General features: G+C 39.5%; 3 protein-coding genes across 6 annotated transcripts in view; 1 reads left to right on the top strand and 2 right to left on the bottom strand.

Annotated features, from left to right (window-relative positions):
* The window catches only part of LOC116847724 (ribosomal protein S6 kinase alpha-5-like), a 27,448-nt gene extending 21,611 nt beyond the window's left edge, over window positions 1-5,837 (bottom strand). The window contains exon 1 of the mRNA XM_032823023.1: window positions 4,423-5,837. Coding sequence (XP_032678914.1) covers window positions 4,423-4,525 — 103 coding nt within the window. The 5' untranslated portion in view covers window positions 4,526-5,837. The remainder of the gene's footprint in view (window positions 1-4,422) is intronic.
* Window positions 5,838-6,117: 280 nt separating this feature from the next.
* On the top strand, window positions 6,118-10,481 carry LOC116847730 (iodotyrosine deiodinase 1). Of its 2 annotated transcripts, XR_004378818.1 has the most exons (5): window positions 6,118-6,435; window positions 6,693-6,899; window positions 7,249-7,565; window positions 7,666-7,981; window positions 10,339-10,481. XR_004378818.1 is itself a non-coding variant. In XM_032823039.1 (4 exons), exons 1-4 carry the CDS (start codon window positions 6,273-6,275, stop codon window positions 7,849-7,851), a joined length of 873 nt encoding a protein of 290 aa, XP_032678930.1. In that variant the 5' UTR covers window positions 6,118-6,272; the 3' UTR covers window positions 7,852-10,159. The 2 variants fall into 2 exon arrangements, 1 of the variants encoding a protein (XP_032678930.1); XM_032823039.1 differs by lacking the exon at window positions 10,339-10,481 and having other exon boundaries at window positions 7,666-10,159.
* Window positions 8,115-14,030, bottom strand: part of LOC116847728 (zinc finger protein ubi-d4 A) — a 15,028-nt gene continuing 9,112 nt past the window's right edge. For 2 of the 3 annotated variants that reach the window (XM_032823032.1, XM_032823030.1), the window contains 2 exons: window positions 10,824-10,936; window positions 8,115-10,437 (listed from right to left, as the gene is read on the bottom strand). In XM_032823032.1, coding sequence (XP_032678923.1) covers window positions 10,306-10,437; window positions 10,824-10,936 — 245 coding nt within the window. In that variant the 3' untranslated portion in view covers window positions 8,115-10,305. The remainder of the gene's footprint in view (window positions 10,438-10,823; window positions 10,937-14,030) is intronic. The other variant, XM_032823031.1, reaches the window with a different exon arrangement.

Consider the following 14,030-nt stretch of genomic DNA (forward strand, 5'->3'; position numbering starts at 1 on the left):
TCTCTCTCTCTCTCTCTCTCTCTCTCTCTCTCTCTCTCTCTCTCTCTCTCTCTCTCTCTCTCTCTTTGATCGAATCACTGTGCGAGCATATTTTTATCCGCTGCTCTCTCGCTAATACCGAGCGAGAATCCGTGTCTATCGCACCCTACCGAGCTCCAAGTCCGAGATACAAAGCGGAAATTTTCCACTGGACAACGATGATGATGATGATGATGATGATGATGATGATGTTGTTGTTGCTGCTGCTGGTGTCGCGAATTCGTGTTGCTGAGATAATAACGTTGTCTATTGCGTCGTATTGTATGGTCGTCCGACAAAACTTACTACCAAAACGGTAAAGCGATCTATATTAGGCACTTTCACTAGGCACAGATTCACAGCCACCGTAGCACGCTGCAGCACCGACTCTCGTGTTCACGAGAGAATGAATCGAACGCGTCGGCGAGCGGGTCGAGTGTGTCGGGTATGACGAGACGCGCGGTCCAAAGTATCATCGCCGACTGGCTGCTACGAGCAACGGCTATTCGTTTAGAGGACTACAACAGCTGATTTGGAAAACACACGGTGCCCCTTCCCCACCTAGGCTCAACGACGGCTCGAGCGCCATCTGCGCCCTACCTTTTCGTGCCGTTCCATGCCTCTTTTGTTCGACGAAAACACCAATTCGACAAAATATTCAGGATACTTGCGCTTTATGAAAAAGGAAACAATCAAGATAAGAGAAAGTCTATTTTAGAGTTGCAATAGGCTAAACTCTACAACTATCTTCAACTTTTATCTATGAGAATTCTCGTTTTCTCCTTCTTTTAATTCCTTATATTTCTCGCAAAGAGAAACTATTCAAGTTTTGGCAAACCATTTAGCCATGGGCTAAATGCACAAATCATCAAGTATATTGTTAACTGTACAATGGCTGGTTGATAAATCATGGAAAAAAAAGTTTTGCACATTATGTCGTAAATCTTATATGTTACGCACTAAAATACATACCTGTACAAGTGTAGAGTCAACGTTTAGAAAGAATTTCGTTCACTGTAAAAGGTATTTAAGGGAGATAAACACTGTGACGGCCGAAAAAAATAGCTCTTTTTTGCTCTTTTTAACGAATTTTTTGTGACGCTTATAAAGCAGGTAGATAAATCAATGTTTTTGCATTGAATTAGTCATCTTTTCAACTGTTGAAAAATATTTTCTTATTTAATGAAGTACACTTTTATTTTGGTATAAAATATAGTAGGCTCTGCAAGGCCCTGCACCTGGAGTCCTTAAGAGTCATCTGAAATAAATTAAAAAAACTCAAGAATTTCTTAAAGCATATAAATGTAGTTTCAGTTAAGCGTATGGATTTTTTTACGATTAAAAAATGCTACTTTTTTGGACGATTTTCGAACATTTTTTAAACGTACGCTATTTTGCGAATAATTAAAATATTAAAATTTGCATACATTTAACTCTGAAACTATATTCATATACTTTAAGAAAATTTTGGGTTTTTTGATTTTAGATGACTCTTAAGGACTCCAGGTGCAGGGCCGATGGAGCTTGCAGAGCCTACTACATTTTATACCAATTCAAAATGTATTTCATCAAATAGAAAAATATTTTTCAACAATTCAAAAAATGACTAATTCAATGCAAAAACATTGATTTATCTATCTGCTTTATAGGCGTCACAAAAAATTCGCTAAAAAGGACTATTTTTTTCGACCGTCACACTGTGTTTATCTCTCTTAATTTAATACATTTCACATATCCAGAAGGATTCACGCAAATTCTTAATTTAGCACAAAAAAGACGAATATGTTAAGACAAATATTTTTCCAGAAATTAATACGAAAATATTAATTTGGAAAAATTGTTTGCCATAAAGAGGATAGAAACTTGGGAACTCTGTCTCTCTTGAGAGTCACTCACCTACTACACCAGTTCTATTCTAGATGTAGATACATTTTGTATTGCATATATCGTAAGGTGGCGAAAACATAATGTTTCAGTAAAATTAACATACGTTGAATTATCAATTTAATATGCAAAATATTCGAATAATACAAATGTAATATGTTAAATTAATACACAAATACATAAAAAATTTAATAAAAGAATATCAATTCTAATACAAAGTCTTTTTTACATGTTGAAACGAATCGACGTACTTAATTCAGTATATAATCTTTCTCTCGTTCAATTCGCAGGTATAACAATTCTACAGACGATCGTATTTCCATAAGCCGATAACACTGACTTTAACGTTGAAGCGCGTGAGACTAATTGCATCGCTCACGGTGGAGTAGTTGATTTTCTTGTAAATATTTCATGGGGTTAGAACGACAGTGTTAATATAAAAATATAAAATGGTAACGAAAAATATAAAATGGTAATGAAATGGAGAGAGGAAGGTTGAGCATCAGTTAGGCTTTTCAAGCCAATTGTATCCGTTGAAATATTACAATATTCAACAACAACTGTCACAGTCATAACGAATCATCATATCATTATTTGCATTAATTGTATTGTGCACTTTTTGCACGAATTTGTTTTCGCGTAGGTTGTAAACGAGTCGGTGAATTCGTCACCGCCTGGTGTCTCGCGCTTGAATTTGCAAGCGGCGAATCGCACCGGTTTTAGCGCAGATACACGTGTGTGACCGATTGGATAATATTCAGGCGAGTTTATCTTGGGAGTCACGTTGGTGAAACCGGCTTTGACGATGTCGTGGAAATGTCGAACTTGGACGACGTTTCGCGCTTTTTTCGTCCTCTGCGAAAACAGGATTCGCGGATGTGCTCACAGGTGAGACGATTTAATCGAGATCATTCTGCCACGAGTTTGACGTCACGGTCGAAATTATACGCATATCTTGGTCGCATTCAACAGTCGACACGCGAGTGTAATATATAAGGTAATATATTAAGTAGGTAATTATTAAGGAGTGTAATATATAATAATATATTAAGGTATGCATCGTATGGTACACGCGTTTTCTTTCTTTGCCCTTTAATCGCGACCATCAACGGTCCTAAAGTGACGAAATTTTAACAGCTGAATAATATCTTTTCAATATCGTTTCAATCGGGCTATTGCGGATTTCGACCAAATTCAGGCCATTCCAAAATGAAATCATGTTTAGTAATTTGTACGAGATTTGGATCGTGTCTACTAAACCAAAACTGTGTGAAAGACACCAATGACTCGCGTGGCAGAGCCATGTCGGGAACATGTCGAAGCGACAGGAAATCTATACAGAGTCGCTCAACAAGTTCATATGCGTTTTAACAGGTGGCGGCACATTGCCGCTTTTCCTGCATAAATCGCTACGATCTCGAGTCAAAATCTACTTTGAACCTCCTCCCCTGGACTTTCTAATATCTATATACATTCTGGAGGATCAGTGTAACAGCACAAATTGTCACGGATAGATTTTAAAGAGGATCTAGCAGATTAAATAGAATCGTGTAAAAGAGGTTAATATGAGTATCAAAATGGGCGTTAAATAGAATAGTGAAATCGAAAATAGAATCAAAAGTTTTCAAAATTGTTAAAAGCATCGGTTATATGTGTAAAAGATAGGTGGGTCTCGACAGTCGCGTTGACGCTATTTCGCGATATAGTGTGCGTTAATATTACGCAGCGTTGTGGCACAGAGCAGCGTGACAGCGACTACAATTGACTATTTCTCACTCAATCACGTGCTCGATTTCGGCTATTCGATACGACTTATCAGTACAAAACTTTACGCATTGTTGTCGCGCGCTAATAAATAAAACACAGACGAATCGTAGAAAATCGGTAGCGCGCCAGAACCCAACTATAGTTGTTGCAGCCATCTCAAATGCTTCCATTCGATTATTCTGACCAGATGTGAACGCAATAAGACGACTCGTCGCATCATTGCCGAAATAGCAGATTTATGTAGTGCCTCGTGCCAAGTGCACAATGCGCGCACGAGTACGCGAACGAGCGGCGTGTCAGAGAGACTGAACGATGGGGTTGTGAGACACAAAACACGCTTACTTTGCGGCAGAGAGAGAGAGAGAGAGAGAGAGAGAGAGAGGAAACAAATTGCTCGGTATGAAACCCGTTGCGAAGAAACGTATCGTTTATAGCGCCTCATTCGCGTCTCAGTCGCGCCGTACCGACGGCGCTGCTGTCCGTTTAAATACGTATATGACATTGACACTCGATATATATTATCGGGGACAGAGTCTCCCTGCGTTACTATTCTGTAAAATTGAAATACTACAGCGTGACACGTCTCACCGAGTTGCATAACGCGTGTCTCTACTCGGAGTGTCGCGAGACGAGACGAATATGTAATCGTATCGTACACATAAATATTTCGTAATGTATGATTTCAGCGAATCGAATTTACGCTAATTCAGACGACAGTAGGTGACGAAATAATCGCGCAAAGACGAGACTCACCGAATGTCAGGACATGGGTAACCGTCTGCTCTGCGCTGCTGCTCTCTGGCATTTCAGGGGGCGGGGGTGGCGGGGGAAGCAGCGGCTGCATGGCGTTCTCCATCCCCTCTCGCTCTTCCACGATGCACTTGTCAGCGTTATCGTTGTCTTGCTGGACGTGTCACTCTGTGTCACTCTCTGTCACTTTCCGACCGAGCTCGCTCGGTCAACCGAGACGCATCTCGCGGTAACGCGGTACACGGTACGACCGTCCACGTCGAGAAACGTCTCTCACGTTCCGTCGTTAACACGTCACAGTGTGCGCGTACGTGCATTTATGCACGCACGGATGTGTGCGTGTTATGTGTGGTGTGTATGTGGTGGCGCGCGCACGCGCGCGCGCGTGCGTGCGTGTGTGTGTATGTGTGCGTGTACGTACGTACGATGTAAGAACGATAGCGCGCAGGGAGCTCGGATTCGCGCGTGCAGACGATGCAGCTGGTGCGGGTGACGGAGCGTATCGACGCGACCCTCGCTCGCACGAGGACCGCCGCGGTCCCGAGGAATCACAGCGGCGCTTCACCGCGCGGCTTTACATGATCGCTCAGCCCGCCCGATTCGCCGCGCCCGTGATGCGGACGGACGCGTTGCCGGACCGCACGTTTTCGCTACTGCGCGCTATCCATCGCGCAATCGCCGCACAGCCGCGGCGATTCATTGGTCGCCGCCGCGCGTCACACACAGGCTCAGGTGCGTACCTGGCGCGTGGAAACCCCAGACGGTACACACGCGAACACTATCGAGAGACTCGCCGATCAAATGTTGCGAGTCGTCCTATATCTGGTCGAGAATTTGCGTCGAGAGTTTTACCGATCCGGCCCAAAGTGTCGGATGAGACGAATTAAATTCGATCTCTTTGCAGGAGACTGATTTCGCAGTGAAGCAGTACGGCCCTGATCTCGACAAGAATCTCGTGTTTCGTTTCTTATGATCGTTTTTCTCGTGTCTCGTACAAAGTAGTATCTTGGCCGCCAGTGTCCGCTGCAGCTTTTGATGCTATTCCATTCGGTCGAACGGACGACGTCATGACATACAGCCGAAAGATCGAGTTTTTCCCGAGGGAATTCGCGTACCTCTCCAATTGTACATATCGATTTTTCCTTATTGATAATCAAGGTCAACGGAATGCGCTACGATATTACGATCGTGGTGTAAGGGAGAAATCGATGTCTTGGCAAAGTAAGAAGAAGATGAAAAAAACTAGGCGCGACTCTGTGTATGGAGTTTCCTTTTCCAAGTAAAAGAAGGGAACATGAGGCACCACCGAGTACATACATGCTCTTAGCGACATGACCCAGCATTCTCATTCGACACGCCGATGTAATCGAGAGTTACGACTTTATCTCGCAAAGTCTCGCGCAATGGTAAACAAGACTCGACTTGATAAAAAACTTATCACTAAATTCGAATATTTTCTAACGTACGTGAAATGGCCTTTGTCTTTCTCGCGAGGAAAGTACGTACCAACCGAATTGCGTCAGATAAACGGGACGACCGATTAAAAAGAACGATCGATTTATTTGAATCTTGGCGTTTGTGTCTGAGAAGAAAGCGTTTCTGTTCTATAAACGAGAACCAATGATAAGATATATTATAGAAAAAATTTCGAGGAGGAGCCTTCTTTTTTTTTTTGTATCTTTTTTGATGATACAAGCGTGCCGATGCGATTAATTGTTATCGCGTTGACGAGATCGTGTGCGAACGTGATGTCGGTGACCTTCGTAACTCCCCCAGCGCGCATTCGTTCCGACCTGAAACAGTAGCGAGTGAAAAAGGCACGCGAACGTTCCTCTCGTCGCGTACGTGCAAAGATGATTTCCGAATTACTGCCCTTTGCAACCAAGTACTTTAATTATTTATCAATCATCATAATCTCGTACGTCGTGCTCATCGAGCTCTACAAATGGTCGACCAGAAGAACAAGTGAGACGCACGTATTCGCGGAATCCGACGAATCCACGGATCCGAGTGAAAGTAATGTCACACTAGTGAGCACTTGTATGCTCCGTGCGCATACATGCATATTTATGAGAGTGGGACAGAATTATTTGAGAAACTTGATGTTTGAAAAACGTAAAAGATAGCGTCTACCTTTAAATCTCGATTAAATTCGACAAATCAGTGGTCTTGTGGTCCTGACGAATGTTAAAGCTGACTATTACTTGAGAGAGGAAATCATCTTAGCCATCTTACACATTATTCGACATTGTTGCACATTGTCGTTTTTGCAGAAACTAACGAAGGAACAATACTCGCGGAGCCTGCCTTACCAAGGGATCTCAAGCACGTACCTTATCAATATGTCAAACTATCCCCAGAGGAATCGATAGCTCGGGCGTCAGAATTTTATCGAATAGCCGCTGCGAGGCGGACCTTGAGGTTCTTTAGCGCGGATCCTGTTCCGAAGGAAATCATTCGTGAGATTATTAAGGCCGCAGGTACTCAAATGACATAAACGTCCTTCCAGTGCTGTAAATTCAAGCGTCGACGAAATTGTCGATCCATGTTGTGTCGTACACAATCGAAGGAAAAAACGAGTCCTCTTTCACGATACAAATATATCTGGCGGAATCAAAAAAGATGTCAGAAAAAAGATAAAGAGTTTATTTTGTTTGGATTTCAAACTGTCAATAAATCCAAGGTATCGATGGATCTATTCGTTTTGTGAAAAGTCAATCGCCAAAAATGCTAGGAATAGATGAGCCAAAAGCGTCGTTTCGCTCAAATTTGATACTTCTCATTCGTCATTCGCGTGCGCGAATAATTTCCTTCATTTCCTTCGTTTAGGTACCGCACCCAGCGGCGCACACACCGAACCGTGGACCTTCGTCGTAGTATCGAATCCATCCATGAAATCGCAAATTAGAGACATTGTCGAGCAAGAGGAGGAGATCAATTACAGAAAGAGGATGGGTATCAAGTGGACGACTGATTTGTCGCCATTGAGGACTAACTGGATAAAGGATTACCTTACCACCGCACCGTATTTGATACTCGTGTTCAAACAAGTCTATGGTATTTTGCCGGACGGACAGCGAAAGATCCATTACTATCACGAAATAAGCGTATCCATTGCCTGTGGAATTCTTATTACTGCTATACAGGTGATTTGACAGATCATTTTGCCGCTTACGAGGCCGTCTTTTTTACGGTATTCGTTACGCACGCGTTTACAATCGTGCCCATTGTTTTTAAATTGTTCAGTACGCTGGCTTGGTGACGCTTACGTCCACGCCGTTAAATTGCGGCCCGGCCATACGCAATCTTCTTGGGCGTCCAACCTACGAGAAGCTCGCATTACTATTGCCAGTCGGTTATCCAGCTCAACACGCTACTATTCCCGATTTGCAGCGGAAACCTCTATCAGAAATTTTAGTCGAGGTTGACTGACATACAAGTGTCGCATCACCACAAAGGATAAATGACGCGATAAATGACACATTGGAGGACGCGAGGACGGTTCATTTCTTTTTTGTCGTTTATTCGGAGTCGCGAAAGTGGGAATATCTGAAATGAATAGGTAAGCGTACATTTATAGCGTTGATGCTATTTTTATGAAAAATTTTATATTTTCCGAATACTAATTTTTCCTTATATTTTACATTACATTTTGTGGATAGCAATTATTTGCTAGAATTGTAGGATGTAGTGTATGTGTGTGTGTGTGTGTGTGTGTGTGTGTGTGTGTGTGTGTGCGTATGTATGTGTGTGTTGTTTGGCTTAAAATATCACTGCCAATATTACAAACAAATTGTAATGTCGAAAAGAAGAGCTGATCCCTGAAAAGTAGCACCTGTTCAAAACGTGTGTATCGTTTGTTGTGTGCATACACACACAAGTATATATTGTGTACATACACTATAATATGTCTCTCTTTTTCTTTCTTTCTTTCTCGCGCACTTGAAAAATATACAATGGCACGCAATGACACTCTATTCTAAACTTAGTAAATCCGATTTGTATAAACTAGCGTTTATTCAAATTTGCATACAGAACGTTAAAAATAAGCGATATAAAATATAAATCCGTCATTTTAATACAAGAATTTAAAAGAATGTCGATAAATGTGTTATAACGAGATACAGAAACTAATCTAATACAATTAGGCGGTCAAATGGAACCGAGAGGTTTCACATTAAAGAATACCAAATATCACCACAGCTTCTTAAATTAAGTACATTCAAGGTATAAAATGTAAAAATACTGGGCTAATAAGACGAAGAACATGTAGAATATAATCCTTTTTTGCAGTATTCGCAAGAGTCCGTATATGATAGCTACGTCGCTACTAACAGTTCTATGTTGTTATTAAGTGTAAAAGCTTTAGTATCATGATACATACAAGATAAACAGACATAATATTCTATTTATCACTATTTATGAAACAGATACTATTAATATCATGGTTTCCTAGAATATGAATTTTTTTTCTTTTCGTATTTCTCTATAAGACTTGATACAAGAGCCAAGTCGATAGCGAGGAGCTAAGAGTTAATGTGAAAAATGAACTCGAGATCGCCAAATTTTACCTTTTTTTCTCTCTTCAATTTAAGCAACCGTAAAGATTACAAAAGCAATCAAACTTGTTGTAATAATAATATCATTGACTAAGAGTAAAATAGTCTAGAACTAGGAGAGTATTGTCCTATTTAGCGATCTTTGACTATGTATCTATCATTCGTTTATACTTTGCAGCGATTTCGCTGTAAATAGTACATGTCGATTACTAAAATGAGCAAAAAATACACTTTATTCTGTACGAATGTAAAGTCTAACTTTGTCGGTAAATCGAACTCTGTCTTTGTCTTTAAAATTATTAATCTCTGCGTTCTTGCCTTGTAGGACTTTGATCCTTATTCTGAACTGTCTTTTTTATCGATAAAAGTGTCTCTTTCTAAATGCGATTAGGAGCCAAAGGCTTACAAGTCACATTTGAAGACTTTTTTATTGATAAAAGAAAGTTTAGAATAAGGGTCTTTGTAGACAGTCGGTTATAACTAGGGACGAGATCGAGTGCAATGTGTACTAGTGTCGATTCTACTCGACAGCCAAGCATCATTTCTCTCGACTCAAATAATATTTTTGAATAATACACCGTACACGCATGTGTACACGCGCGCGCGCGTGCACACACACACACGCACACGCACACGCACGCACATACACATGCACACACTCCACATACTTTAAAGAATTTGCACAATCGAGTACACATCATATAACATCGATACAAAGTGCGATCGAAACTTCACGCAAAACGTATGTTCGAACCATTAGTATTTTACATTGTTTCATTTACACGACACACTACCAGCTTATATGCACATTAATGCACACATATGGATGTATGGGTGTATCTGTACATAGTGCGATTAAAAATACTAATAGAAGGCTCGCGAATATACTACAGATATATCGATATTATTGACAGTACTTGGGTGTACACTCGACCACGTCCCTCTAATTAGGACATGTCTATATATACTTATCTGTAAAAGCTATCTCGATAAAATTATAAATACGTTTCCTTACGTCTTTACCTCGTTGAGATCACCAGTGCCTGAGATATCTAACGTAGTAATGCTATATAAACATATCCTCCTAATTGTTATTATCATTATCGTTATTGTGTTAACATATGTTTAATGTATCGAGTCGACGACCAATGCAAATTTCGTAATAAATAGCAATCGATGAAGTTGGCTTTCTTCTTTTTCGGGAGATTCCGCCGGTGTATGTCGTACAATATACGAGGAAAGTGAGCTGGTGAATACTCTCCTAATTCGAAGACGAACGCTGCACCATAGCGGTAGATAACTCTGCGAATTATCTACGAGAACGGACTTAATCACGGTGATGAAATTCGGCTATGCATAGGCGGCAAGACCAGGAGCCCTCGGGGGGAGATGCAAGAGGTGGAGACAGACAATACATGTGGTATCCACGATCACAGTCGTCACAGAACAGCAGTTGATCCTGATTCAGTTCGCCAAACCGTTAATCAAGTGAACCGTGTTCACAGAGCGTATTATACAACATATAAAACTAAGTTTCTGAGTCTTATAGACTTTCGCGACAAAGCTGATAGATAGAAGCCAACATCAGAATTAAATTTCTCGGCAGCCGGGGTAAATATTACTTGTAGCGATCTATTGTGCAACTGTACTACAAAAGATTCTTTGCATATACAATCATCCATCATACAGTTCAATTTCAGTTAACAGTACGACCGATAAACTATTACGATACACTATTAAATGGGGATTGATATCGCGACTTTTAGTTGCGGTCTTTCATTGACCGCTTGTCAAGGTAAAATTTATCGGGGATCCTACAAAAAAGATTACGAGATAAATACTTACGTCGTTGTCAGAAGTACCACAAATGGAGCAACATTTGCACTCGATACACTGCCACCTGTACTTGCGAACAGAAACGATCATGTTTGCAGTGAATTGCAAACAAGTTGGATGCCCTATAACAAGAACGTACGCACGTCATGGACCACGTATTTGGGACGGTATGAGGAATCTGTCGTAGGATGCGAGTAGAAAGGTGCCAGGACATTTATCTTGTGCCGAAGAACAGTGAACTCCAAGCTATAGTTCCTTTTCTCATTTTTTCTCTTTTTTTCGACAAATTTTGATGCGTGACTAGGTCGCAAATCGAATTGCACAAGAGAGCAAGATAGAAAGCACAATGTTTGACAATTTTGTCCACAAGTGCGATTTGACATGTCTTTCACCTTTCCTCAGCACTAAAACGTCCGGAATAATGATACGTCCTCGTATGTTTCCGCACAGAATATTTTATTTCGTGATATCTTTTTTTTTTTTGATGTTGTATTTTGAACATACTGTTATTATTTGGAATAATAGGTGGTAAGTAATAGCAGGGCGTACCTTGGAATAGTTCACGTTCTTTCTTGCGCAGCACAATATAAACGTCGCAGATGCACACTCTCCCTCACTCCTCTCTTTCTCGCAAACACACACACACACACGTGCGCGCGCGCACAAACACACACACACATTCTCTCTCTTTGACTTGCTCACTCGCTCATTCTTCTCTCTTCCTCGCACTCACACCCTTTCTTTCTTTATCATGTATACATACACGCAATTCATAACGTATCACATTTTTTATATATATCATATATATATATATATATATATATGTATATGGAATCATACACACATACATATATATACATATATATTTATATATAACTAGTGTGACTTAAATACTATATTTGTATTAAGCCTCATTGGGTATTGCTTAATTAAAACTGCCTAATAACAAGTCTTCAATTTTATATATAACAAGGAGGAACTATCTGCATGCTTCCATTGTTTTTATACCATGTGAGTTTTTCTTACGACACAATCTAAGGATAATATAATGTCAATTTATACAAGAGATAAACTAAAATATATATAGTATCTATTCTGCCATATTAGCTATACCACATTAAACGATAGAATATTCTACATTGTTGTATCGTATTATATGTAAAGAAGCTGTAACATATCTCTTTGTCGATAGCTTTCCGTACTCGCGAATTACATAATATATGTATATTAGAAAGTACTTCGCAACATGAGGCTACAATTAACTCAAACCAATCTTATAAACGATCTATAGTTAAAGAAGACTGTTGCAAGGTCACCTGGGAATTATCCTAAATATCTCGAGAATTGAATATGAAGCATCATACACATATCTACATGTGTACGGGAAGTCAAAAGTTGTACGATGCTAAACAACTCACGTAGCGTATAAGCGTGAAACGATCTATACGCAGAATCGCGATGTGTGGCTATGCGATTGTCATCTCAACTTGGTCGAAATTCAATTCACACGAAACGCCACACTTGCTTCCCATTGCCGAAAAACTCATAAGGTATTACATTGATTCGACATACGCTTTCGTTATTCCTAATGAAATGATGTCCGTAAGAGTATCAAAGCTTGTACAAAACTAAGCTATGTCTCCAGATTTCTACAAGAAGATATATAGTCACGATGTTTGCGTGACGTATCATCAAACAGGTATATAACTGAAACACTTGATATAGTTGATTGAAAAAATTTTTTCACTTTTCTTTGCGCTTTCTGCAAATATTATTTTCTTCTTGCTTGCGTTAAACGTGCAATAAATATAACATAATTATTACGTGTACGTTATAACAAAACCTGTCACTGTAAACCTGACAGTACGATAGCAAAAGGCGATTATGAAGTCAGAGAAGCTAATGCCCGAAACTAAAGGTAATTAAGAACGGCAGATACGATGGAATGTGAGATATATTAGAAAAGAATTAACGAGTACTCTGCGGTATATTCGCGAAACTAACACCCTATTACACACGTGTCACTTGTGAATAAACTCCGTGTCGTGGGGAAAGATCGGTAATAACTGTCAAATATGAATGCGAAGGTGTGAAATATGACTTGAAATATGTCTCGAGTAAAAATACGCAAGGATTGTCCAAGAGACAAACTGTTGCTCGAGATACAGAGTCGCGCTATCCAAACATAATGCGCAATAAAACGTGCCATCGTGTACAGCAAAATGAACACACATCTTTCGTATTTCCTTTACTGGAATCATTCGAATTATTCTTCAAAACTATAAGAATTGTATATCGTAAGAATGTATCGAGCACACATGTAAAATAAACATATCAAACAAGTATCAGCGAAATTTTAGTGACGATTAAAACAATCGATAATCACTATCGAGTCAATTTTTCGATCGAATTCTCTCAAAGCCGCGGAAAGTACTATGAAATCCATAAAAGACGGCAACTCTATCGTTATTCTTTCCGTATTGCGTTCTCGATTTGCAATGTCTATAAAACACGTAATACTCAACAAACGCAAAGATACAAAATATTTACAAACATTGAAAGAACGTAGAAATATCGAAGACTCGATCAACACTTTGTTATCTTACAATAAATACGTTATTTCTGATAAAACGATTCATGATTGTGCTGGGGGTATATATAAAGTATGTATAAAATGTGCGTATGTGTATATATACACACACATACACACACATATGTATATATGTGTATGCAGATGTACATATTGGTGTGTGTGTGTCGCGCGCGGCGTGCGTGCGCGCGCGCGCACGATGTGTATACACATACACACCCATATATATTTATATATGTACACACACGCATACTCACATACATACACATACATAAATGCATATACATATATATACATATATACATATGTATATACATATATATATATATATATATAGCGTTGTATCTAAAATTTTCTCTCAAACCCGCCAATGCGTTTCTCCATGTCGGGTATATCTGATCTCTCTTTCTCTCATACAGTTTTCTTCTTTTTGATTTCCAACACAACAATGTAAATATCATATACACTGTCAAACAGAAGACAAATACATCTTCTTCAATACGTGCTCTGGTGGTACTGTGCAACAGGAATTTCAACATATTTGCATAATTTCACGTGAAAATAAACAATTTGTCGATTTTTCATTTATATATATATATATATATATATATATATATATATATATA

Source organism: Odontomachus brunneus, unplaced genomic scaffold (genome assembly GCF_010583005.1).
Source record: "Odontomachus brunneus isolate Ranch 3 - 2012 unplaced genomic scaffold, Obru_v1 Obru_scaffold_082, whole genome shotgun sequence".
Taxonomy (NCBI): Eukaryota; Metazoa; Arthropoda; class Insecta; order Hymenoptera; family Formicidae; genus Odontomachus; species Odontomachus brunneus.